We start from the raw sequence: 27,525 nt of genomic DNA on the forward strand, positions 1-27,525 counted from the left end.
CACTCTTATATTTGCCAGGAAATGTTGGTCAGCTGAAGTTATTCTTCCCAAACTGTAGATGCTTAGGTTTAACTATTTTTTCTTGTCCGATGGATGAAGTGAGAACCTCATAGTTCCGAACTGCACGGAACGAACAAACTTTGTTCATTATTCTAATAATACTTTTTTGCAAAGGATTGATGACATGTCATGAGTAATCACTAATCTATCTTTGTTTTACTCAAAAATATTATTTAATGTTTTGTACTTCTCATTGCATTATCTAATTATTGTTATTTGTCTTAGTCTTTCCTCCTTAATTTCCGTGTATATTTTCAAATAGAAATGTAATTTAGGGACGGATGGAGTATATGTTTTAGCAATGCCAAAAATGACCCGAGTTCAATCAAATTCTGGGTGATCCTACCCAATCACTAACATGATTAAACCCGACGTTACTTGATTTCAATGTAACCTAATCCTTCCATGACAACCCGAACCGTATGCTTGTGCCTAACTGAATCTAGTGCTTATAACAAACGCCATCAATTTTCAAAAATGCTAAATTTTGAGACTAGTAATAATAGAACAAACGTGGCAAGATGGGACAATGTGATTGGGTAAGGAAGTGAACTTTTGGATGACATGAAAAGGTTTTCCAATAAAACAGGATAACGTAAAATGGGACCCACATTTGCCAAGTGGGTCGACCCACGTCGGCATGGCTCTTGCCCATAACCCCCATTCCACATCACCCTAAAAAGTTGCAAAAAAGGGATAGATTTTAGATAAAAAGTGGACTCAGCAAACCAAACACACCCTTAGATTTTTATTTTTTTATTTTTCAAAATATCAAAAAAAAAAAAAAAAAAAAAAAAAGGTTTCTTATTTGCTGATAAATCACCTTGACTGATGACTTAACTGTCTTTCAATGGGAGAAGTACAACACTCAAATCTTTGATAGATTTTATCAAGATTCTTCTTCACTCTCAGGTTGGATTTTTCTTAGAGTATGTTTCTATAACATGATTTTATCGTTTTTAATTTTTATTTAATCATATGATTCATGTAATAAATTGAGCATGTTTAGAAACATAAGACGAAGTTTGTTCATGGTTGGATCGCCATTATAAACTTGTGAGTACAAAAGTAATGAATATTAGTACCCAAGTCTCGAGATTGAATTTTTCACATGTTTTTTTTGGTAGTGTTGAATGGATCATTAGGAGATCTAACCAAAACAAGTTTATAAATTTTGTGGATCCTAAGTTAAATTTGAGTTCACCCTAAAAAGAAGTTACACTCATAATAGTTGAAATGATTAAGATGACATGAATAGACTTACCTAATGCTCATTATTTTATATTTTATATCATGAAAGCAGAGTTTGGATATTTTTTTTTATTCCCCCTACTAATTTGACTTATGTTTATAATCATTTAAAATATTAGTAAATGATAGTTGACATAACAGATAAGTAGTTTATAAAATGTTTATAATTTGACTTATGTTTATAAATTGTTTTTCTTGCGAAACTATGCAACCATTATAAGTAGTTTTAGTTGGTTAAAGATATTCAATATGTTTGAGTTCATTAACCTATGAAGCTTAATTTATATCGACAATCAACTTTGGATGAAATTAGATAGCAAGTTTGAAACTTGATCTGTTCATTGGTTTCAAATTGGACGAATGTAACCAAACTAAATCAAACTGAAATTTAAAAAATTTAAAAATTGCTAGAAGACTAGACCAATTTAAAATACTAAATTGATTGATTGTAGCAAGACTAGGAACGGTTGAGGCAAACTAAAACATTGTATTGACCTATATCTCTATCAATGGTTATATACAATACATAGACATTATGGTTCTAATGTGTAGATAGTCTTGTAAGAAATTAATCTTGTTTTAGATACGAAAGCTAATGCCAAATCTGTCATTTGGGACAATGTGACTACTAATTGTGGACGAAGGAATATATTTTAAGGTTTGACAATCTATATATAATTTGCAGCCAATGAATAAAGGGACTCGAAAATGGAAAAAACATGTGAATTTTGTGGAGCGCCAGGACCAGTTGTATACTGCCAAGCAGATGCAGCACTGCTCTGCCTCTCCTGTGATGCTAAGGTGCATTCAGCTAATGCTCTCTTTGGTCGTCACTCAAGGAGTCTTCTGTGTGATTCTTGCAAGGAAAATCCGGCCAGTGTTCGATGCTTAGACCATCTGATGCTGTCATGTCAGGAATGTGATTTGTTCCTGCACAAGTGTTTCGCTCACCATAAGAAGCTGATGATTGGCAGTTTTACTGGATGTCCTTCAGTGAAGCAGTTTGCAGAGTTATGGGGCTTTGATGTCAATGATCTCCATCAGCTTTCGACAGTAGAGTCTGCGACTTCTACTGCTAGTTTAGATACTGAACGAGGTTCTTGCAGCCAACAGCAGAAGGTAACCTGAAATTTTCTGTTATTTCAGCTGATGTTATAACTGAATATGGACTAATTTACAGCCAAGTTAACGGTTGATAAGTGCTAACCTATTAAAGAACTTAGAATCCAGAAATCTAAAGTCCTCGAGTATCAATGACCTAGAATAAAAGCCTCATCCATTTCTTAACAACAGCTTTTTGATTGCATCTCCTGTGGTTTGTCAGAACCTCCCTCCCCTGCAGTACAGATGATTCTGTTTTTTTCCTCTTTAAATTCTAATAGAGGTTGATACATTTGATTAGTGAAATTTAAGGATTGTGGAGTCCATTATTGTTATGAGTCGCAAAACTTTGTATAACTTATTCTGCTGTAGCCTTGTAGACACTTTAACATACATTACAAGGAACAGAATTCTCATTGTATGCTAATGCCAATTTACGCGTCAACAACAGTTCAGTTCATCAAAAACTCAGTATTGGAAATTCTGGAATGACAAAGTGCAAAACATAATTTCTACGAATTGGATCAACTCTTATATTAGATTATTTGCTATGCAGAAACTCAGCAATCATCAACGCGAACAAAACAATGGTTTGATCCTGCATCAGCTTCTCGAGTTGAAAAATCTTCAGCTTACTGAAGGAGATAATCAGAAAAAATCACTGCGACATAATGGAGTGTATGTTACATCCTCCTTGCTGCACAGTAATTCAGGAACATTGCTCAATGAAGGACTCAAACAACAATCCAAGGAGTTCAATAAAATCACTAATGAACTTCAGAGCTTAGACAAATCAAATCAAGTGCTAAATGGAGAACATTTTCCTTCGCCTATTTCTCAGCTAGATATATCTTCATCTGTAGCAGATCCCTTTTGGCAGCACAATAAAAGTCCGATAGACAACGATCAGGTTTGTAGATCCTGATAGCTTTTGTAAAATCTGGTTTACATTCTCAAAGATTATTTGGATGTGGAACTGCAGTTTTGGTCGCAAAATTTGCAAGATCTTGGAATGTGTCAAGAACTCGGATCCATTGATGACTTCAACATGCCAGACGTTGATATAACATTCCGCAACTTTGAAGACTTACTCACAGGTGATCCTGACCTAACCCGAGCTTTAATTGAAGACGATGATCCTATGAGTTCAGATACTGAGAAGGCATCGATGAATAAGTCAGAAAAGAGTCTTATTGAAACAACACAGGTTATATATCATCCGTTTTTATGTGTCATTTTCTGATGTATATTTGATGATTATTTTATGTTTTACTGTTGCATTGGCATTTCAGGAAACGGCTGCTTCTCATATTAATTTCAAGAAAGAAGCAAATCCATCGGACCATGTAACTCGCGGGATATCCAGAAGTGTGGGGAGTTCACCACATCCTTTAAGATACTCGCGGTCAGCTACATTTACTTGTTCACGGCTCAGTGCTGAAAGCTGTCGCAGTGACTTTCTAAATTCCGGAACTTCAGGGAGTTTCAGAAGAAGTGAATCATCAAACAATGTGGAAGAGTTAAATGGTGTAGAAATGGAGGGTTTGGAAAGTTCAATCAGAATATCAAAAGACAAAAAGAAGACTCGAATGTAAGTGAACAAATAGATTAAGAACATGCCACCAGTCATTTGTTAAGTACTTTCTCTATTGGGAACATATAGTCATATACTATTTTAGGATATCCGGAAAATTTCAAAATTTCTAAAATAGTGATAAACTTCTGCAAAATCAGTTTCAACCTCTGCTACTACCTACTGGTGACCATCTGATTTACAGTTTTTCTGAATCAACAGTCGCGCAGCTTCTGTACCATTCTCATGCTTTATTACACATTACACATGAGTATTTTTTCCACAGATTGGATACTGTATGATGCTTAGCCTAATTATATAATCCAAGATCTTTAGTGCACAACTTCACAATTTATACTACGTAACAATTTTTGTACCTGTCCTGCCTTTTCGAGTTAGCTGGTCTCAATAAGCTCGAGATTCAGCAAAATCTTTTTCTGAATGCCTGTTATATATAGAACTAAGATTTCAGATTCCTCATCCCAGTGTTCTTCTAGGAGTAAAACAATATGTGGTGAATGTTGAGATTGCGTTTTCTTGCAGTTAATGTAGTGGTGAAATAATTCAGATTGGAGAGGAGTTCTAATTATGCAACCTTCCATAATGCAAGATTGCTAAGGGACTGACTGATGTGATTTCTTATTACAGGCATTGTAAAAAGACTCAACTTGCACCACGTAAGGCTAGAACCGATTTGCATAAGAAGAACAAAAGCCGGTATCCCAAGTTACAGGGCTATAATTCCGATACAGCAACTGTAACAAAGAGCTGCTGAACTGAGCTGAATTCGACGACTTCCCTTGTTTTGATCGTTGTATGTACAATTGTACATTCTTTCATTCTAGAAGTTTGGCTTTCGATATTTGACTCGATCTTTCCATGTTTATTTACAAGCCACACACTTACAAGTTTTATCTTTTTTTTTTTTTTTTTTTTTTTTTTTTTTTTTTTTTTTTCTAGCATTATAGAACTAAATGTCATAAGCCGAAGCCAGATGAATGTAAACATTCGAGCTCCAGCATTTTCTTCATTTATTTTTGGTAATCAATTGCAATTTATACCAATCAAATTAAGAGTATTTACATGTCAACATAAAATTCTGAAATCCAACTAGTGTTGGTTTGTTTGTTTGTTAGTTTTTTTTTTTTTTTTTTTAAAACACCTTTTCTAATTAATAAACAAAATATAATTTGTGTCCCAATAATCTTAGGATAAAAGCACATAAGCATATTAATACAAGCTTAGATCAATTAACAAGCCTTGCATAACAAACTAAACCTACAAAATTTAGGAAACTAATTAAAACTATGCATAATAATCCTATCTGATAGAATATGATAAATATTTTAGATATTATTTTATTTAGAAGGATATAGTTTGTTAATATTCTGTAATTATCTTGTGAGATTTCCTACGTGTTTAGGGCTCACTCTTGTAACCCTATATATATTTGATCAATGGTCGCAAATGTTGTTGCCGAGGCATATTAGCTTCGTAATCTTATTTTGGAGTTACCGTGTCCGCCACTATTGTTTATTGTGACAATGTCAGTGTTATCTATCTGTCCCATAACGTTCCATCACGTTATCGGTTTGTTTACATGTACATGAAAGGCCTACCTCAACAACTATTTTTAGAGTTCAGATCCAGTTTCAGCATATGCCCTCCTCCCGCTTCGACTACCGGGTGTGATAGAATATGATAAATATTGTAGATCTTATTTTGTAAAGAAGGATATAGTTTGTTAATATTGTGTAATTATATCAAGGGCTTTTTTTTTTTTTTTTTTTTTTTTTTTTTTTTTTTTTTTTTTTTTTTTCAGAAACTACCTATTAAAAGCCATTTTTTGTGGGAAACTACCTAATAAAAAAAATTGTTGTAAGAAACCACCTATTACAATGAAAATGTTGTAAAAGATTACCCTTTCATCAGATTTTCACCGTTGACTAATTTTTTCGGCGTTGACCACCCACTTGTCAATCACGTGAACTTTTAAAACCTTTATTTTTCCATGCCCCACCAACAATGGCACCTATCATGTGATCGGCCGAGCATGGTCAACGCCAGAGAAATTAGTTAAAGATGAAAATCCGATGATTAATAGCTTTTTTACAACATTATTTGCTTAAATAGATAGTTTCTTACAACATTCTATTTTAATAGGTAGTTTTTACAACATTTTTTATTAGGTAGTTTCTCACAAAAAATTGCTTTTACACAAAAATTTATTAAAATCCGATTTACAATAACGATATTGTAAATCGGCTCGCTGCTCGCACCTTCTTCCTTTTTTTTTCATTTCTAGATCTTCTTTGAGTGCTTTCTACTTTCAGTTTCTTTCTCTACTCTTACTTTCCTGTTATCTCCTTTTTTATTTTATTTTTTGCTGTAAATCATTTTCTTTTATGATTGAATCTTGTGATCTTGCTTCATACTGATCCTTGAATGGATGGAGAAGGACAAATTTAAGCATTCTTGATAATTTGATACTATCTTGGTTGTAGACACCCATTTGTGTCTCCTCAAAACCAAACCCAGTGATGAGTACCTTTCACGTCGAATCATAATCGAATGAAGTGAAAGTGTGGAAAGTATAGTGTTGCGGATAGTTTAATTTCTTTTCTCTTATCTCTGTTTTTAAAAACTTATTTTAAGAAAATAGACAATCCAGTTTGGTTGGTCCATGATATGGGTCCAATAATAGTGTAGTTGGATGGGGCTTGAAAAGAGCTTTCCGACGATATATTATAAGCCTAATTCCGATGAATATTGAGGAAGTTATGGCCAAATTACTCAACTGGGCCCGGTTTGAGCCTTGTATGCGGCCCAATGATCTAGAGGAGGGCCTAATATGATTTATCATTCCTAATGCAATTAGGAATGGTTTTAGTCTTCTAGATTCTTCTAGAAGGTTCTTTTCATTCCTAATTCAATTAGCATTGATAAATTGACTTTTGTTGACTTTTCAGAGTTTTAATTAAAATCAAAGAACATTTTTGAGGAAAAGATACGATTTTATCCTCCTGTACGGCAAAATTTATCTGATTTTAGAACAGGCGTCAAAAACAGGGTTAGCGCCTGACGCCAGGCATTGGCGCCTGGCGCTAGCATTGGCGCCTGGCGCCAATAAGCCAGCGTTGGCGCCAGCTCTGTTTCACGTGCGCCAATGCTCTGTTTTGTTAATTTTATCTTTTTGGCTGATTTTCTCTATAAATAACGTTGTAAAAACTCCGTTTTCATTCACCTACAACTAGTTTTCATTCGCAATCATCAATTCTCTTCCATCCTTTTCTCTCTCTTTCTTTTTCTAAACTCGCTTTTTACATACAAAATTCCGCATTCACAAGATCTAGACACACCTAGCCATATTCAAAGTTGCCTTCGCCCTAGACGTGAAAGGTTTAATTTCTGTGGGTTTGGTCCCAAATCTCTATTTCAATTATTTAATTTAATTGTTGTTTTATTATTTTTCTTGAAGTTACTGACGTGTGTATTTTGTTATTAGAAAGAGGTATGAGGCATCAAAGTAAGTGCTTTAATGGTTTTTATTGATGTTATGATGTAGATATCATGTTTAGATTGTTATTTTGATTCCTAGTATCATGTCTAGGTTTATTTTAATATCAAATATGATTGTTACGATGCTTCCTATGTTATTCCTAATATTTATGATTGTTAGTATCATGTTAGGGCTAAAGATTTGATTTTTATTGCTTAATGGCATGCTAGGGTTTGTTATTAATCTTGTTAGTATCATGCCTAGGATCTTGCTATTATTATGCTTTAATATTAACATGAACATGATTATGATTATAATTGTTATTATGAATATTATTATTGTTATTATTTTGATGATGATTATTTTAGTTAATATGATTATTATTATGATTAATATGATTGTTTTTATGATGATTATTATTATTATTTTGATGATGATTATTTTGTTATGATGATTATTGTTATGATTATGATTATAATTATTATTTCGATTATTGTTATGATGATTGTTATTATCATGATATTTATGATTTATGTTGCTTGATGATTTATTTCTATTGCTTGATCACACTTTTTATGCATGCTTAAAGGGAATTGGATACTTGTAATCACGCTTAATAAGATATTTATTAATCTTGTTAGGGTTAATGTTATTATATTTCAAGTGATCGCCAATAATAGTTTTATTTGTGCATTAATATTCAACCAACATAGATAAACAGGTTTAGGGTTAATCCTATTGATTGCATGCTAGTCAGAAAGCGCACATGAATACGATCAGAATAAAGTAGAGGCATATTATTAGGGCAGGTTCAATCTCTTTTAGGTTGGATTTGTACCTTCATCCCCGAACCCTTATTTGGTTCTAGACCTTATGGAGTTGACGGTCTCTTGGATCGTTAAGGGGTGTAACCTTCACCCTGTGAACGGTTTACAAGTTCCTAGAAAAACTTGTTGGCGACTCTTTTGCTCTATCTTCTTCCCTTTTGGACGCCACCGTACTTTAGTGTATGATCACAATGGGGTTCAAGCAAGGGGATTAACGCTTAAAATCTATTCCCTACAATACCTAAATCCCCTAAGCCCTTTGGGAGGTGAAACAGCGAAGAGGATGAAGCGCAGAGCCATTCCCTGATTGGAACTCGAAGATTTCCACCAGAATCTGGACAACAAGTTGTCAATCCTAGAGCAAATGGAATCTGGAACCTTGAAAACTTATAAGAAGTGGTTGAACAAGGCTATAAGGACAGAGTTAATAATAACAAGTTTTGCTGTAGGGGACAGCTGAAGAGCAGCAAACACTTCTAGACGAGCAACCACCTTATCCAGGAGGAGACCAAAATCAGAACACTTGCTACGACTCAAATCTACGGGCACTCCTAAATAAGTGCCCAATCTAGAATCATTCCTTAGATTCAAACAACCCGACAGAAACTCCCGATAATCCTCTGGCGTATTCGGACTGAATTTAACAAAGGACTTCTGCAAATTAATCATTTGACCTGAAAGACTACATAAGTCCGAAAGTACCTTCATTACCTGAGAACAAAAATAAGGGGAGACTTGGAAAAACACAAGTGAATCATCAGCAAAAAACAAATAAGAGATAGCCGGCGCGCCCCGGGCAATCTTAATTCCCTGAAACAACCCTTCCGATTCAGCCTTACAAAGCATGGCAGAAAGAACCTCCATACAGAGTACAAACAAGTAGGGAGACAAGGGATCTCTTTGACGCAAACCTCGTTGGATGTGGACGAAAAGTTTTGGTAGGAGCACCATTAACCAACACCTGATAAGAAACAGTTGTCACACACTGTAAAATCAGATGGATCCATGTAGGAGGGAATCCAAACACTTGAAGGACCTGGGTCAAAAAGTCCCACCCAACCCTGTCATAGGCTTTGTTCATATCAAGTTTCAGAGCTGCTAAGAAACGCTTCCTAGCCTTCAAAGCATTCATGAAAGAGATTAATTCATGTACCATTAAGCAATTATCAGACATTAATCGTCATGGCACAAAAGCATTATGGGAGTCTGAGATCAGATCTGGTAACACAGCCTTCAGTCGATGAGCAAGACACTTAACAATACATTTGTAAATGACATTACAAAGGCCAATCGGACGAAACTGAGAAAAAAGTTCTGGATTATCCACCTTATGAATTAGAACTAAGAAAGTACGATTCTAGTCCTTGAGAAGATACCCGTGAGCAAAGAAAAATTGAACTGCACTTACCACATGATCTCCTATCACGAGCCAATATGATCTGAAAAAAGCCGAAGAGAAACCATCCGGACCTGGCCTGAAGATTTATTTTCATTGATACTAAACATAGATTTCTTAACCTCGTCAGCTGAAAACGGGGCCAACAGAACTTGTCAATGGATATCTTACAAAGAAGGAAGATGCAGCGACTCCCAACAAAAATCAGGAACCTCAGTTGGCCCTGATTGTTTACTATAGAGAGAAATATAAAAGTCTCGAGCATGAGACTGAATTTGATCCGAATCCAAGATCCAGGTACTCTCATGATTTTTAAGCCCAATAATTGAATTCCTTCTCCGTCTAGCCTGGACTAGAGAAAAAAGTAACTTGGAATGTTCATCCCTAAAAGTATCCCACTTCACCTTAGCTCGTTGTTTCCAAAACTGATAGGCCGCCTGGGCCTCAGCAATCTTTTCATTCCTGACTGTGAGAAATAAGCAATGAGAGAGCCCCACGAGAGTCGAGTGACAAAGAAGCACTAGAGATATCCATAACCAGAGCCTTCCAGTCAATACCCCAAGCTTTCGTATGAGTAACACACCAAGAAAGTAGACGATGTCGAAGAGAACGAAGCTTCCTTGATAAGGAAAACATGAGGGAGTCGGGAATATGTTCAGCAAAAATGGTACACACCATTAAAGCTACTTTTGGCAAATGTAAACACCAGCTCTCGATCCTGTACGGCCGCTTGCATCTAGATGAAACAGGAGCATCATTTAAAATTATGGCCGAATGACCTAAAAATAAAATAGTTTGATGGACAACAGAAGTAGATGGTATTTCCCAAAGCCACTGGGAAGTAGCATAGGCCCTGTCCAGCCGTTCAAAAGTAGGATGAGATGTGTAGTTAATTATATTCATAAACAATGATATTGATTATTTGATTGTAATTGTGATTTTTTAATTTATGTATATGGACTCTTGAAATAATATAATCGTAAAAAAAATTATTTTACGGGAGTAACAAATGTATTGAAGTGCGTTTTAATATTAAAGGGAAATTCCCATTTGTACATCCGTGGTTTCGACTTTTCCCATTGATAGACTCTTAATTTTTTGAGTTCCCATCGGTACACCCATGGTTTGGTCTTTTTCCCAACCGTGACTAACACTGTTAAAAAGTATTTTACTAAGTTAAAATAATTAAGGAAAAGACTATAATACCCCTTTTAAATATCTAATGTCTCGATTTGCGTATAAAAATTGTCCGATTAAAGTTTTGGGAGTCATGTTAGTCCATAATGATCCAAATTAACCTCAAATTAGCAAAAAAAAAAAATAACGCAAATGTCTCTTATGCGTGTCAAAAATGTCTCGATTTACGTGTCGTTACTTTTTTGTGATAGTAATTTATTGTTCGGTTAAGGTTTTAGGTGTCATTTTGATCCTATATGGATCTAATCTGAACTCAAAATTGTTAAAAAATTAACGAAAATGTCTCGTTTTGCGTGTAATGACAAAAAATACGGAGTTATAAATATTGTGACATGCAAAATGAGATATTTTTGTTACTTTTTTTGACAATTTCGAGTTTGGTTTAGACCCATAAAGGGTCAAAATGACCCCTAAAACATTAATAGAATAATAATTATCACAATAAAGTAACGACACGCAAATCGAGATATTTTTTGACACTCATATGAGACATTTGCGTTATTTTTTTTGCTAATTTCGAGATTAATTTGGTTCCTTAAGATATAATATGACTCCCAAAACTTTAACCGAATATTTTTCGACACGCAAATCGAGACATTAGATGTTTAAAGGGGTATTATAGTCTTTTCCTTAATTATTTTAATTTAATGAAATACTTTTTAACGGTGTTAGTCACGGTTGAGAAAAAGACCAAACCATGGGTGTTTCGATGAGAAGACAAAAATTTAGGAGTGTATCAATGGGAAAAGTCAAAACTACTAGTGGACCAATGAGAATTTCACTATTGATGAACTTGTCCACTTTCCCTTGTTTTGATCTTTGTATGTACAATTGTACAAATTCTTTCAATTTAGAAGTTCGGCTTTTGATATTCAACCCGATCCTTCCATGTTTACAAATTACAAGCATGTACACTTACAACTCTCAACTTATTATTCTTCTAGCATTGTCGAAATATGTGTCATAAGCCGAGGCCAGATTCACCAAATTGAGAGTATTTACATCATGTGTTTTCTTTTTGACAATTTTTTCTAATTTATATCCAAAATATCTGTGTCCCAATAATGATACAATAGTTACAAGCCTTACATAAATGTACAAAGATTTAAGAAACTAATCAAACTACTTAACATAATCTTATCCTTTAATATCCTTAATTACACTATATTTTATTATTAATCATGAGATCAATATATTCCTCTTATAATATAAACCACCAAAACTTACCTTTATTTTTATTTTACTTTTATCAATACTCTTCAATATCACCAAATTAAAAAGTGTAGCTCATTATTTTTATTTGCGACGCCAAACTATATATATTTAGAGCTGTCAATTCGGGTAAACGGGTCGGGAATTGTGTCCTTTATGATCAAGGAGCCTGTCCTTACTCAATATTGTATCTTTAAACTCTTTCTTTTATATAAATATCGTAGTTTATTGCTTTACTATTGTTCTTGGTTATTGTGTTTAATGTTAAAGGTTTGATTTTTATTACCCCTTAATCCATAAGCAAATTCCTAGACCATCTCAACCAAGATTTGCGTAAACAATTTGTCGCCCACCATGGGGCTGATAATCAATTAATCTGCCAAATCCACCAATGCAAAAACTGAGACAATCACCATGACTGGACAACTAGTACCCTACACCATTGCCAAAATCAATGAAAGAATGAATGCATTCCGTCAGACCCTAGACCAACAAAAAAGCTAGATCGAAACGCTACTAGCCCAAAAAGTCCAAACTGAGGCTAAGCTCACCAGCCTAACCAAACTAAATGAAGCCCTTCGTAGGGGTGAAAGTGATATGGATAAAAACGAACACCGAACCAAACCAAACCGAATTAGCAATATGGTTGGATTTTTTCCTATTCGGTTTGATTTGAAAAAATAAAAAAATTGGATTTCAGTTTTGTTTTGGTAAGTTTTTGGGTCTGTAAAAACCGAAAATCGAAATCACAAATCGAAATAATGAAAAATTGGCCCATTAGTAATAAGTCCATAGCTTTTCATATATAAGTATAGATCGAAAACCCTAAAGATATTCTTTTTCTCTCTTTCACGCCTCCTTCCTCCTTACTTTCTTTCTCCTTCATCTCTCCTCTTTCACGCCTCCTTCTCTCTCCTTCATCTCTCCTCATATTTTCCTCTAAACTTTAATTTTTGAGTGAAAAATAATGGAATTACCATCATAATCATCATTGATTAATCTCTTCTCATATCATCTCTCCTCTCTCATAGTCTCATATTTCGATCAAATTTATACGAAGTTGTTGCTGCTGCTGTTGTGAATAAATTTTCTGGAGTTCATTATTTCGGAATTGATTCATACCCAAATTTGAGAAAAATAAGTTTTCGGAATTCATACCCAATTTTTCTGGGTTATCCTTGTATTTTTTTTCTTAATTATCTTTTATATACTCTGTAGTTGTAAATTTTTGTATTGTAATCAATATAATTTATTAATTATTATAGTTGTGTTAGTGTATTACTTCTTTTTTTTACTATTTTTTTTGTAGATCTATTCATTATAAATTTGTCTCTTTTTTTTTAAATTAATAATTTTTCAACAATCTGGAAAAATACACTTTGAAACTCGGTTTTTGGTTTCGAACCGAATTAGGTTTTGAAATTTCTTGATTCGGTTTCATATATAGTTCGGTTTGGATTTGATTTGGAAAATTCAAAACCAAATTAGTTTGCTTTGGATTCGGTTTGGGTCAAAATCCAAACCAAATACCGAACTTTCACCCCTAGCCCTTCGTAGCAAGATCCATTTAGTTGCATCCAAAACAATCAATACAAGAAAAAACACCGAAATCATAGCCATGCAGCTTGACATGTCAAGAGCTTTCTGTACCCTTACTAACGGGGAAAAAGGTTCTAACAACAGGGATGAAACCCTTGTCGAAGGAGAATTCTTAGATTGGAGGGAAGAACCTAAAATCCCACCTAAACTGTATGAATATTGTTTCAATGTTAACCCTACAACTGTTATTAGGACCTTGAATAAAATGGGAGATATTATGTAGTGGCCTAAAAAGAGTGATAGGCCAAGAGAAAAGAAAGATCCTTTAAGGTGGTGCAGTTTCCATTCAGACATTGGCCACACAACTGATGAATGTGTCGCGCTCAGGAAGGAAGTTGCCTACTTGCTAAAGAAAGAATACCTCAAATAACTCTTGACGGACAGGTCCAAAGCCCGAGGAAGAGAGAAGGAATCCAAGCAGGGTGGCCCCCCACCTCCTCCTCCAATAGTTAAGACCATTTGCTTCATATCAGGAGGGTCAGAAGTGTGTGGTCTGACGTATTCAGCAGCAAAGCGTCATGCCAAGGAGAGTAACATGGATCAACTTGATAGGAAAGCACGAGCGAATATAGACATCCCTATTATGTTCGAGGAAACCAATGTTGTGGAAGGTCATCATGACGGTCTAGTGATATCACTCCCAGTAGGAAATTGCCTGATTAAGAGGATCCTCGTTGACAACAAAAGTTCAGCAAATATCATCATGCTCGATACTGTGAAACATATGAACATTGACGAAATGCTGGTAGGGTTAAGCAGAGAGACCAAGAAAACCATCGGAGAAATCACATTGGCTACCTATGAAAAAGGGATCAATCTACAAGTCAAGTTCCTGGTGATCGATACTTTGTCATCATACAACATAGTTCTGGGCTGACCATGGATACATGAAATGAAAGCCATCCCTTCCACATATCATCAAGTCATCAAGTTTCCTACAAAATGGGGAATCCAGGAGATCAAGGGAGATCCAAAAGAAGGCAAAGAATGTTACAAGATAGCCTCGAAAGCAACATCTGCAGAGAAAGGATCAACATAGCAACTAGAGGGTCAGTTGGGCCAGGAAAAACTCAGTATAGCAGAAGAACAAGAAACAACAAAGGTCCATCTGAACCCAAAGCACCCAGATCAAAAAGTTTGAATGGGATCAGAACTGAGTACAGATCTCCGTTAACAAATTTCAGATTTCTTGGAAACAGAGAAAGACGTGTTTGCATGGACACATGAAGACATGAAGAGAATCTCTCCAGAAGCAATCACACACAAGCTAAATGTGGATCCAAAACATGCGCCTGTAAAGCAGAATAGAAGAAAGTTCGCACCAGAAAGGAATAAAGTTATTAATGAAGAAGTTCAGAATTTGCTCAAAACAGGAAAAATCAGAGAAGTAAAGTACCCAAAGTGGCTTGCCAACGTTGTAGTGGTTAAGAAGAAAAATGGGAAATATAGAATATGCATCAACTTTACATACATCAATAAGGGTTGCCCAAAAGACCCATTTCCATTACCCGACATCGATGCCATGGTTGATGCTACAGCTGGACACGAGCTATTCTCTTTCATGGATGCATACAGTGGGTACAATTAAATCCTCATGCATAAGGACGATCAAGAGAAAACCGTCTTCATCACCAGTCAAGGAATCTATTGCTACAAGGTAATGCCTTTCAGACTAAAGAATGCAGGATTGACATATCAAAGGCTAGTAAACAAGATGTTCGTAGAGAAAATTGAAAGCACGATGGAAGAATACATAGATGATATGGCGGTGAAGTCAAAGAAGGCAGCCGATCACGTCAAAGATCTTAAGGTAGCCTTCACCATTCTGAAACAGTACGACATGAAGCTAAATCCCACAAAGTGCACGTTTGGAGTACAATCAGGAAATTTTTTGGGATACATGCTAACACAACGAGGAATTGAAGCTAGCCCGGATCAAGTCAAAGCTATCCTGGACTTAGAACGACCAAAGTCGAAGAAAGAAATACAAAGCCTCACAGAAAGAATAGCAGCACATAACAGGTTCATCTCCAAGTCTTATGACAAGAGCAAAGTCTTCTACAACGTACTGAAGAAAAACAAAGAATTCAAATGGGAGCAAGAGCATGAGGAGGCATTCCATAAGCTAAAGGAATACTGAGCCAATCCCTTAGTACTCTCCAAACCAAAGGAGGGAGAGCCACTCAGCTATATCTCGCAGTGTCAGAAAGTACAATCAGCGTTGTCCTCGCCAGATAAGAACAAAAGGAGCAGTTTCCTATTTACTACGTAAGTAAAACCTTACTCAGCGTAGAAAACAGGTATGCTTCTTCAGAGAAGATCATCTTATCCTTAGTCACTACTTCAATTACACAGTGCCCATACTTCGAAAGTGATTCTATACGTGTACACACAAGTTATTCCATTAAAGCTATCATGAGAAAGCCAGAAATGTCAGGTAAGACGAAAAACCATGCACTACATCTCAGTAGATACGACATTTAGTACAAGACCAGAACCACAATTAAGTCACAAGCCTTGGTAGACTTCGTAGCCGATTTTAGTCCGACTCTTGTACATGAAGAACAAAAAGAAGTGTTAGCCCTGCAAGAACCTAAATCCACACAGAAATGGATGCTCCACACATGAGGTTTAGGTTTAAGGTTAGTACTCATATGCCCCCCAAGGAGACTAAATCACACAGGCAGTAAGGTGTAACTTCAAAGCAACCAACAATGAAGCTGAGTACAAAGCATTAATAACAGGATTGACCATCGCCAAGGAAATGAAAATACAACACCTAGAAGTGATATTCGATTCCTTACTCATTGTGAACCAAATCAATGGGGAGTATGCAGTGAAGGATACAAAGATGGTGGCATACCTAGAGGTAACCAAGAAACACATCAAATAATTCAAGATCACACAAGTACCTAGGAATTTGAACACCGAAGCAGACGCTTTAGCAAACCTTGGATCGAACATCAACCTTGATGAGTTTGGAGCTATACCACTAGTGCACGTCTTATCACCTGTAGGCGTCGCTCGAAGTGCGCCTACGTTAAAGCATGTGGTGAATATGCTTGGCACTCATAGAAAGTGGGAATTGACATATATAATTAGGGACAAGGAAAGTAGGGAGCCCCCAACAAGTTTTTAAGGAACTTGTAAACCGTTCACGGATCATTTAAGGCAACCACGAATAAGGGACATCGATAGGCAACAACAATGGACCTGTGAAGGTTACACCCCATTCATAATCCATGAGATTACTAACTCCATATGGTTTAGAACCACGAAAGGAGGATCGGAGATGATGGTACAAAGTGAGTCATGGAGTCACATTCGCCCGTATTGGCCTCTACTCGATTCTTATAGTGAAAAGTGATTCATGCGATCTCAAAGGCATGCAAATAAGATATTCAATTTGCTCCAAACTATTACTAAGCTAAATTGGTTGAATATTAATGCAACACATAATTTTAAAATATTTGTGATCACTTGAATTAATAACAAGATTAAAAAGGAACCTAAATCGGTTGTCCTAATTATCTTATTAGTCGTGATTTTCAATTACATATTCCCTTTAACATGAAATATGGTGATCATAAAATATAATAAAATAAACATTAATATTGGAAGCAATTTAACAATAAATCAAACAATATAAAATCGTTAGAAAAATAATAGAAATAAAAGGAACATAATTCTTACTTTGATTCTGTTTGCTTCCAACTATAAAATAATAAACGACTTAGTAACTTCAAGGAAAAATAATTAAACAATAACTAAATTAAATTAAATTAAATAGAGTTGATTTGGGGCCAAACCCTCAAACAGTTCTACCTTTCACGCCTTGGCTTAGGGACATAATCACGAGTAAAGTATGGACTTCTTGGAGTGCTTGAAGGGGGTCTTTTGAAAGAAAAAGGGTAGGCTAGTGTAGGGAATATTTTAAGAATTACCCCAAACTTGAACCCCACTGTGATCATACACTTAAGCATGGTGGCGTCCAAAGGGAAAGAAGCTAGAGCAAAGAGTCGCCAACAAGTTCTAGGAACTTGTAAACCGTTCACGAGGTAAAGGTTACACCCCTTAACGATCTAGGAGATCGTCAACTCCAATAGGTCTGGAACCATGACTGGTGTTCGGAGATTAAGGTACAAATCCAACCTAAAAGAGATTCAACCTGCCCTAATAATAGGCCTCTACTTTATTCTGATCGTATTAATGTGCGCTTTCTGACTAACATGCAATCAATAGGATTACCCTAAACCTGTTTATCTATGTTTGTTGAATATTAATGCACAAACAAATCTATTATTGGCGATCACTTGAATTATAATCAAATTGCCCTAAACAAGATTATTAATTATCTTATTAAGCGTGATTACAAGTACCAATTCTCTTTAAACATGCATAAAAGGTGTGATCAAGCAATAACAATAAATATCAAGCAACATAATAAATAATCATAATCATCATCATAACAATTATAAGCATAATCATGTTAAAGCATAATATTAATAGCAAGATCCTAGGCATGATACTAACAAGATTAATAACAAACCCTAGCATGTCACTAAACAATAAAGATCAAATATTTACCCCTAACATGATACTAACATGATATTAGGAAGAACATAAGAGGTATCATAGAAATCATAATTGATTTAAGAAACTTATTCTTTACCCTAGACATGATACTATGAAGCATTCTTTTAATCATACTTGATATTAGAAATTACCCTAAACATAATACTAGGAATTATAACAACATAGATATGATTTCTATATCATAATATCAATAAATCAATTAAAGCACTTACTTGGATGCCTCGTATATCTTTCTAATAACAAAATACACACGTTATTAACTTCAAGGAAAATAATAAAACCAAACAATTAAATTAAATAATTGAAATAAATATTTGGGACTAAACCCTCAGAAATTAAAACCTTTCACGTCTAGGGCGAAGGCAACTTCGAACTTGGCTAGGTGTTTCTAGATCTTGTGAATGCGGAATTTTGTATGCAAAAAGCTAGTTTAGAAAAGAGAGAGAGAATAAGCTTTAGCTTAGAGAGAGAAGAGAATTAGAAAACTAGAGAGTTGATGATTTAAAACGGAGGTTTTAGGAGGCTATTTATAGAGAAAATTAGCCAGATGGATAAAAAAACAAATCAGAGTTTAGAAAAGAATAAAAAAACTTGACGCCTGTAGGGAATAAATTTCAAGATTTAATCCCACTAGCTTGAACCCCACTGTGGTCATACACTAAAGTACGGTGACGTCCAAAAGGGAAGAAGATAGAGCAAAAGAGTTGCCAACAAGTTTTTTAGGAACTTGTAAACCGTTCACGAGGTGAAGGTTACACCCCTTAACGATCTAAGAGATCGTCAACTCCATAAGGTCTAGAACCAAATAAGGGTTCGGGGATGAAGGTACAAATCCAACCTAAAAGAGATTGGACCTGCCCTAATAATAGGCCTCTACTTTATTCTGATCGTATTCATGTGCGCTTTTTAATTAACATGCAATCATTAGGATTAATCCTAAACCTGTTTATCTATGTTGGTTGAATATTAATGCACAAATAAACTATTATTGGCTATCACTTGAATTATAATCAAATTAACCCTAAATAAGATTATTAATTATCTTATTTAGCATGATTACAAGTACCAATTCCCTTTAAACATGCACAAAAGGTGTGATCAAGCAATAACAATATATAATCAAGCAACATAATAATATTCAATAATCATGATAATAAAAATATAATTATCATAAATAAAATAATCATCATCAAAATAATAATAATAATAATAATAATAATAATAATAATAATAATAATAATAATAATAATAATAATAATAATAATATTCATAATCATCATAAATTATAATAATTATAATCATAATCATGTTCATGTTAATATTAAAGCATAATAAAAATAGCAAGATCCTAGGCATGATACTAACAAGATTAATAGCAAACCCTAGCATGTCACTAAGCAATAAAAATCAAATCTTTAACCCTAACATGATATTAACAATCACAAATATTAGGAAGAACATAGGAAGCATCGTAACAATCATATTTAATATTAAAAATACCCTAGACATGATACTAGGAATATCATAATAACAATGTAAACATGATTTCTACATCATAATATCAATTAAAACCATTAAAGCACTTAATTTGATGCTTCGTACCTCTTTCTAATAACAAAATACACACGTTAGTAACTTCAAGGAAGATAATAAAACAAAACAATTAAATTAAATAATTGAAAGAGAGATTTGGGACCAAACCCTCAGAAATTAATCCTTTCACGTCTAGGGCGAAGGCAACTTCGAATATGGCTAGGTGTTTCTAGATCTTGTGAATGCAGAATTTTGTATGAGAAAACAAAGTTTAGAAAAGAGAGAGAGAATAATAAAGAAAATCTTGATGAGAGTTGGTGAATGAAAACGGAGTTTTAATACCTTATTTATAGAGAAAATCAGCCAAAAAGATAAAACTAACAAAACAGAGTCTGGCGCACGCAAAACAGAGCTGGCGCCAGCACCAGCTAATTGGCGCCAGGCGCCAGACCTGGTTCCAGGCGCTGATTTCAGAAATTCACGCGTTTTTGTTTTTATCATATCTTTTGATCCGGAAGTCCAAATAAGGCATATAACATGTCGTTGGAAAGCTCTTAAAGTCTACTTTCGAACCCAATTAAAATCAGCTTAAAATATTTTGTTGATAAAAAGATATGGCCAAAATAGTGGAAGGGTATCAGTTTTAGATAAAGTTTCATGTCTCATTCATATCTTTTTCGTTATAACTCGGATTTAATATTATAACATATCATTGGAAAGATAATTTCAAGATCTATCCAACCATATAAAATTTGGATTAATATTATGAGGCACGAAAATAAAATCTGAATATATTCCACTTCGTACAAAACAAGGATTCTTAAAAGGAGTAGTTTTATTCAATTTCAAACTCTTTAAAACATAATTATCAATCCTAACTCCATTAGGATTTAAAAGAACCTTCTAGAGTATTCTAAAAGACTATAATCAATCCTAATATCTTTAGGAATGATAATTAATAATAGGCCATCCTCTAGATCATTGGGCCGCATATAAAAACCAAAACGGGCCCAGTTTGGTAAATTGGCCATAACTTCCTCAATATTCATCGGAATTGGGCTTATAATATATTGTTGGAAAGGTCTTTGCAAGCCCCATCCAAATACACTATTATTGGACCCATATCACGGACCAAACAAACTGGATTGGCTGTTTTCTTAAAATAAGTTTTCAAAAACAGAGAGAAGAGAAAAGAATTAAAACTATCCGCAACACTAGACTTTCCACACTTTCACTTCATTCGATTATGATTCGACGTGAAAGGTACTCATCACTGGGTTTGGTTTTGGGGAGACACAAATGGGTGTCTACAGAAGACCCCACTTTGGACTCTAGCGCCAGACGCCAGGAGTGGCGCTAGAAACTAGACTTTGGCGGCAGGCGCTGGAAAACAGTTTTGCGGATTTTGTTTTTATCATATCTTTTGATCCACAAGTCCAAATAAGTCATATAATATGTCGTTGGAAAGATGTTGAAGTTTCATTTCCAACCCAATTAGAATCAGATTAAAAGCTTATGTATGTAAAAAGATATGGCTGAAATAGTGGAAGGGTGTCAGTTTTGGATAGAGTTTCATATCTCATTCATATCTTTTTCGTTATAGCTCGGATTTAATATTATAATATATCAATGTAAAGTTAATTTCAAGATCTATCCAACCATATAAGATTTGGATAAATATTATAGGGATGAAAATGAAATCTGAATATATTCCACTTTGTACAAAACAAGGATTCTAAAAAGAAGTAGTTTTATTCAATTTCAAACTCTTTGAAACATAATTATCAATCCTAACTCCATTAGGATTTAAGAGAACCATCTAGAGTATTCTAGAATACTATAATCAATCCTAATAGCTTTAGTAATGATAATTAATAATAGGCCTTCCTCTAGATCATTGGGCCACATATAAAAACCAAATCGGGCCTAGTTTAGTATTTTGGCCATAACTTCCTCATTATTCATCGGAATTGGGCTTATAATATATCATTGGAAAGGTCTTTTCAATACCTATATAACTACACTGTTATTGGATCCTTATCATGGACCAAACTAAACTGGAATGCACGTTTTTCATAAATAAGGTAAGCAAAGAAATATTTTCAAAAACAGAAAGAAGAGATATTTTAATAAAAACATCCTCATCACTAGACTTTTCACACTTTCGCTTTGTTCGATTATCAAATGACATGAAAGGTATTCATCACTGGGTTTAGTTTTGGGGAGACACACTTGGGTGTCTACAGCTAGTGTTTAGGCTAGAGCATAGAAGAGAGAAAAAATAACACCGTGACACGGCAGAGCACACCTCGACACGGTTCCAGGCACCGTCAAACGGGGAAAACTCCCGTGACACGGTGGAAAACAGAGTGATGTGGGAAATAATTAGGTTCCAGGAGATAAAACGCGTGAAGGGTTTACGCGGAAAGGACACAGAGATGCCCCGTGTCACAGCACTGGCATCGTGTCACGGGGATGCACACCATGCGCGGCATTGTTCCCCGTGACACGGTGCTTACTGCTGTGATGCGGGAATTTGTAGTCCATTTTTCCGTCTAAATTCATTTTTTCCCTAATTTCGTTTAGCCTTTTTAAGTGCCCATTGATAATTTCGGGCCATTTCTGATTTATTATTTGTTAATTAGGCTAAAATAATAAAACAAATGAAATAAAAAAAAAGGTTTGGGCTAAAATTGAAAATAAACTATGCTTTGACTAAACATCAAGACTGGTCCATGGTTTATTAAAGACTGATTTTAATTAAATACGATTTTTTAAGCACTCTCGGGATAAAATACTGAACCCGACCAATAATGGCGGTGAAAGATTTTTCATCATCGGGTTTGGTTTCAGGGAGAGATTTTTAGGTGTCTACAGAAGCCCCCACTTTGAATGAGTTTGTAGAAACGCCAGTTTCGAAAACGATAGTTAAAGTAGTCGATAGGGACGGAGAATGATTTAAGAGATTCTGCGATCATAAATCACTCTGTATATGCCTATACCTGTAGAAAAATTTTAGTTCCACAGATAAAAGAGTAAAGGGATAGAATGCTTATCTAACACCAGTGTATCGGTGGCAAATGAGTTTAGTAGATTCCTATGCTTGAAGGAATCCACCGGATGACGTTTCGCTGAAACACCTTTCCATGACTGAAGGTTAACTGAAGAACTTGGTAGCTTTCTAAGCCCAAAGAAACCTACCGGTTGATACTTTCCATGCTTGAGGAAAGTCGACGTATGATATTGGAATTTTTCTATGCTTGAAGAAATCCACCGAATAATACTTTCCATGCTTGAGGAAAGCCGACTTGGCGGTTTTCTATACTTGAAGAAAAATCCACCGATAACGCTTTCCATGCTTGAGGAAAGCCGACTTGGCGGTTTTCTATACTTGAAGAAAAATCCACCGATTTTGTTTTCCATGCTTGAGGAAAACTGACTTGGCGGTTTTCTTTACTTGAAGAAAAATCCACCGATAATGTTTTCCATGCTTGAGGAAAACCAACAACTGATATAATCGTTGAAATTTGCAAGTGTATGATGGTTCGATTATCCCCGAACGTGGGCCGCAGATGATTTACCTTCAAGTCGACTATCCGACTGTATTAGGTGTTTAAAGTGTCGAAAATGCAACCCTAATGCTTGTTAGGGGTAAACTGGTAATTTTGACACCCTATAAATACCAATTAAATTTTCCGCGCAATTCCGGTGAGAAAATAACTGTTCAAGAGTTGCGAAAAATCGTTCAAAAGCAATCGAAAATGCCAAAATATTTGCCAGGAGTTTAAAAAATGTGTGCAGGGCGCACAGCTAAGAACCGTGCCACGTGGACAAATCCCGCGACACGGTGTCTGACCCCGTCAAACGGTGGGGAATCTCGTGTTGCGGGGTTTTTTCTGGTGCTGGGATTGTCCACGGGCCTTTATATTTTCACCGTGCCATGCGCAAACATGCCATTACCAGGTAACGTGATTCGTGGCACGGGAAATGTGTCGCTAAACGGGAATTTTGGACTTTAAATATCAGCTGCTTCTTCCCCATTTTTGATACTTCTTCTTCACCATTTTCATTCTCAATCTCTTTCTGTTCTCACTCTTTCTTTTTTTTTTATTATTTTTTTAACATTTCAAGTCACCGTGCCACGAATCCTAGCACCGGCGCGCGGAGGACACCACCGTGTCTGTTCCTGCTTCAAGGTCGTTCTGATTTGCCGTTTTTCTGCCGCTGCTGCTGTCAGACGTTCGCCGGTTCTGTCAGAGCATCACCGTGACACGGGGAAGCTCTATCGTGGCATGACTTTAGACCACCGTGTCGCGGTGGTTGCGCTGATTGCGCTGTAGCATTTCCGCGATTTTCCGAGCTTTTGGAGCTCAAATATCCATCAAATTCGCTCCAAATTTTTGCTATTTTCCTCATTTTTGAATTCTCACAAGGATCTATGTAAGTTTCCTTTGCTTTTGTCTCAAATTTTGTTGTAAATTCCATATTTGCTTGAAACCCTAAAAAAAAAAAAATCAAATTAGGGGATTTTGATTTTGAGTTTCTATGTCAAAAATCTTGCCATGAATCCACTTGTATATGAATGTATGTTTGTTTGTGAGCAATTTGAGACCAAGTTTGTGTGATTTGGTGAAGAATTGAGCAAATTACCATTTTTTGGTACTACTTGTGTGAAATGGTGTCGTTGTTGTTCATGTTATTTTTTGCACTTGAAATAGTGATATATTGGTTGTAGATCTTGTAAAATATGCCATGGTGTGCCGATCTATTGTTCTTGTGCAATTTTGAAACATGCTCTGTTTTATGTATGTACTATATTGTCATGGAGAACATAGTATCATGTAATTAGGAGAACTGTAGTATAAGTTCGTCTTTGAGAAACTAAATACTAGAAATAATTCCATTATTTTGCTAATTTTTAGCCTTGAGGTAAAAATTTTGCGTATAATAGAAAATGCAACTTGAGGTAGTTGTTAAGCCGCTTTTGAATAAATAACTAAATAACTTAGAAAATGATGATAAGCATATTTTTATTTTTGTAATAGCATGCCTAGAGAACGGGATCGCGATCTTTCAACTCGTGGCCGACGGCAGGCTTTTCGGGAGGACACTCCCACAGTTCCTGAGGGCATGGACGACGATGCCCTAGAGACCGAGCCTCGCCCTTCTTCGAGTAGGGGTAGGTAGATTCCACCTCCGTGGACACCAGACGAGTTGGTTTTCTGCCGTGAGAATCACGTTTCTCACCGTCCATAGTCGATGGCATAGTCGATGGCACGCTTCGCCATCATGGATCCGGAGCTGGAGATTTGAATCCCCAGCTATATGGGATTATCACGAAGGATCTTTCTGGGATATTTCTATTCAGCGGTCGTAGGATTTTGCAGCCCCCGGGGTTGTGGCCTGACAGTTGTTTGTGCGTTGTTGGAGTATTTTTGGGATACTACCAACACTTTTCACTTTGCTTGGGGGGAGATGACAGTGACCCCCCTGGATTTTAGCATGATCAACGGCATACGCTTCACCAAGCGGGTCGTACGACAGATTCCTGACCTCACTTGGGGGGCGGCTGAGGTAGAAAATTTGTTAGGTTCGGTCGTTCAACATATCAGGACTCAGCCGGTGCCTCGAGGTGGTCCTAAGAGCAGACGATCAGAGTTGGCTTCTATTCTGCCCGTGGTTTTGACATGGATGAGACGTCACCTGACCAGGCCCCTGTCACTGTTTATGGTTTGTGGAGAGTCGTAGAGGTGACGATCTTTCTTCTTATTGTTTTGTTTCAACCTGTTTAACTCATGTGCTTAGAGATTACTTTTCATTGCGGTTGTGGTTCTATGAGTACTTTCCGGGATTGGCCCCTCGACGACGTTGCGAAGCGATCCATGATTTCCCTGTCGGAGCCAGCTGGCATGACCGAGGTGAGTCACGAGTGGAGTCCGTCCCTACGCTGCGCGGGCTGCTGCGCTGAGGCACCTCTTCCGTTGGTGTAAGAATTGATTTTGCATCATGATATTCTCTACCTTGATGTTATTTTTGGCGTTCATAGCAACTTTTTATGGTTTTCAGGTTGCTGTTGAGATCCAGTATCGGCCTAGGCTGGGATGACTGATCTTCCGGAGGCCTTGCAGCTTTCGGCGTACCGTACCGTTTTTGTTGGTTCTGGACGCTTTGCTTGGTATCTTGGGGAGCGCGTTGTTCGTCAGCACAGTGCTGATCGCTTTGTGGTGCCTTTGCCTCCACCGGAGTCGATGCTGGACTCACGTTTGCTTGGGGCGTTGATAAATAGGGGGGAGCGCTACACTTTTCCTTGGCAGGAGCTTGTGCGTATGGAGGGTGATTATTCATAGGATCTGCTTCCTTCTTTGGCTCCTCCGCCCCGTCTTCCTAAGGTATGATTTCTTTTGAGAATTTTATCGTTAGTCTTTGTTTAAACCGTCGAATAACTTGATTATTCGATCGTATTTTCAGACGACTGCTCGTCATAGGGGGAAGATTGAGGTCCCCCCTCAATCTGTCCATTACCCGGGGCCGATCGGTATTACTGAGGATCATATTGCTGACGCACCAGAGGGTTTCAAATAGGCACTAGAGTCTCTGCCTGATGTGTTTGAGCCGGTAAGCTTTTTGACACGTTATTCATCCTTTTTAATACCGCTTGTTATCGATTTTTCTTTGCTTTGTTCTCAGCCTACGCACTCTGACATGATGGGATTCATGAAGCTGGTTGACGCTTTGAAGTACTGCATCATCAAGCTTCGACGTGGTGCGAGTTGTCGGGGCGGTTCTGGCGATGTTCTCAAGGTATATTCAACTTTTTTCCATATTTACCATTTGTTCAATCTTGCACTATTGACATCTTTTCATTTTGTGTTTTTCAGGAGTGACGGAGGTCTTGCTCGCGCTCGAGGCACAGAGGCTCGGACGAGGGGGAGACTAGTCGCGACAGACGATCTCCTGAGGTTCGTCGACATTCTTAGTCTCAGCGGCAGCCTCGGCCTTCTCAGCCGTTTCAGGAGGCTCAGTGGCAGCAGCCTCAACCTTCTCAGCCATTCCAGCACTTTCGAGGTCAGTGGCAGCGACCTTCATCTTCCCAGCCTTCACAGCATGAGTTCAGGCCAGTCATTACTCATGTGGACCAGGGTTTATACTCATTTTCATTGTCTGGGGCGCTTCCTCCACCGGTGCAGGGCTTATTTTCAGTTCCATTGTCTAGGACGATGCCTCCACTGATGCTTCCTACCTCTTGGAGTCAGTCTACGTCGTTCGCCAGTTGGACAGGTCCTGCTTTGAGTTTGTCTTCTACTGGAGCTATAGGAACTAGTTGGGATACTACTTCTCGTACCCGGATGATGGAGGGACTCTTTGGTCCGACGTTCCCGTATTCGCAGGCTAAAGATGACACTAATCCTCACTCTTCTAGTTCTACAGATTTTTGACCGAGGGTTTTTATTATGTACTTTGGTTGATGACACTTGACACTGTTTATGTATCATGATTCACTTTGTATATTTTATTCACAGTTTACGCATTTATTAGTGTGTATTAGTGTGTGCTTGAGACTCATTATGTGTGATTGTGTATTTATTAATGACGCGAAAAAAAAATCGTAAGTGGAGGGTACCGACCTTCCCCAAAAGATAAAAAGAAAATTAAAAATGGGACAAATTTTACAATTTCCCCA

The 27,525-nt window shown here is 36.5% G+C and overlaps 2 protein-coding genes across 3 annotated transcripts; one reads left to right on the forward strand and one right to left on the reverse strand.

Moving 5' to 3' along the window:
- The first annotated feature begins 816 nt into the window (after positions 1-816).
- On the forward strand, positions 817-5,091 carry LOC145587435 (putative zinc finger protein At1g68190). 2 transcript variants are annotated; one of them, XM_081644202.1, is made up of 6 exons: positions 817-972; positions 1,997-2,430; positions 2,969-3,322; positions 3,395-3,619; positions 3,705-4,003; positions 4,634-5,091. In XM_081644202.1, the coding sequence occupies exons 2-6, from the start codon at positions 2,020-2,022 to the stop codon at positions 4,758-4,760; spliced, it is 1,416 nt and encodes a 471-aa protein (XP_081500328.1). In that variant the 5' UTR covers positions 817-972; positions 1,997-2,019; the 3' UTR covers positions 4,761-5,091. The 2 variants fall into 2 exon arrangements, with proteins under 2 accessions (XP_081500328.1, XP_081500393.1); XM_081644267.1 differs by having other exon boundaries at positions 837-989.
- A 3,607-nt stretch (positions 5,092-8,698) lies between these two features.
- LOC145632848 (uncharacterized) lies at positions 8,699-9,485 on the reverse strand. The gene is made up of 2 exons (XM_081685181.1): positions 9,223-9,485; positions 8,699-8,993 (listed from the first exon to the last, which is right to left on the reverse strand). Exons 1-2 carry the CDS (start codon positions 9,483-9,485, stop codon positions 8,699-8,701), a joined length of 558 nt encoding a protein of 185 aa, XP_081541307.1.
- Between the last annotated feature and the right edge of the window lie 18,040 nt (positions 9,486-27,525).

This window comes from Chenopodium album, chromosome 1, assembly GCF_948465745.1.
Source record: "Chenopodium album chromosome 1, dcCheAlbu1.1, whole genome shotgun sequence".
In the NCBI taxonomy this organism is placed as follows: Eukaryota; Viridiplantae; Streptophyta; class Magnoliopsida; order Caryophyllales; family Amaranthaceae; genus Chenopodium; species Chenopodium album.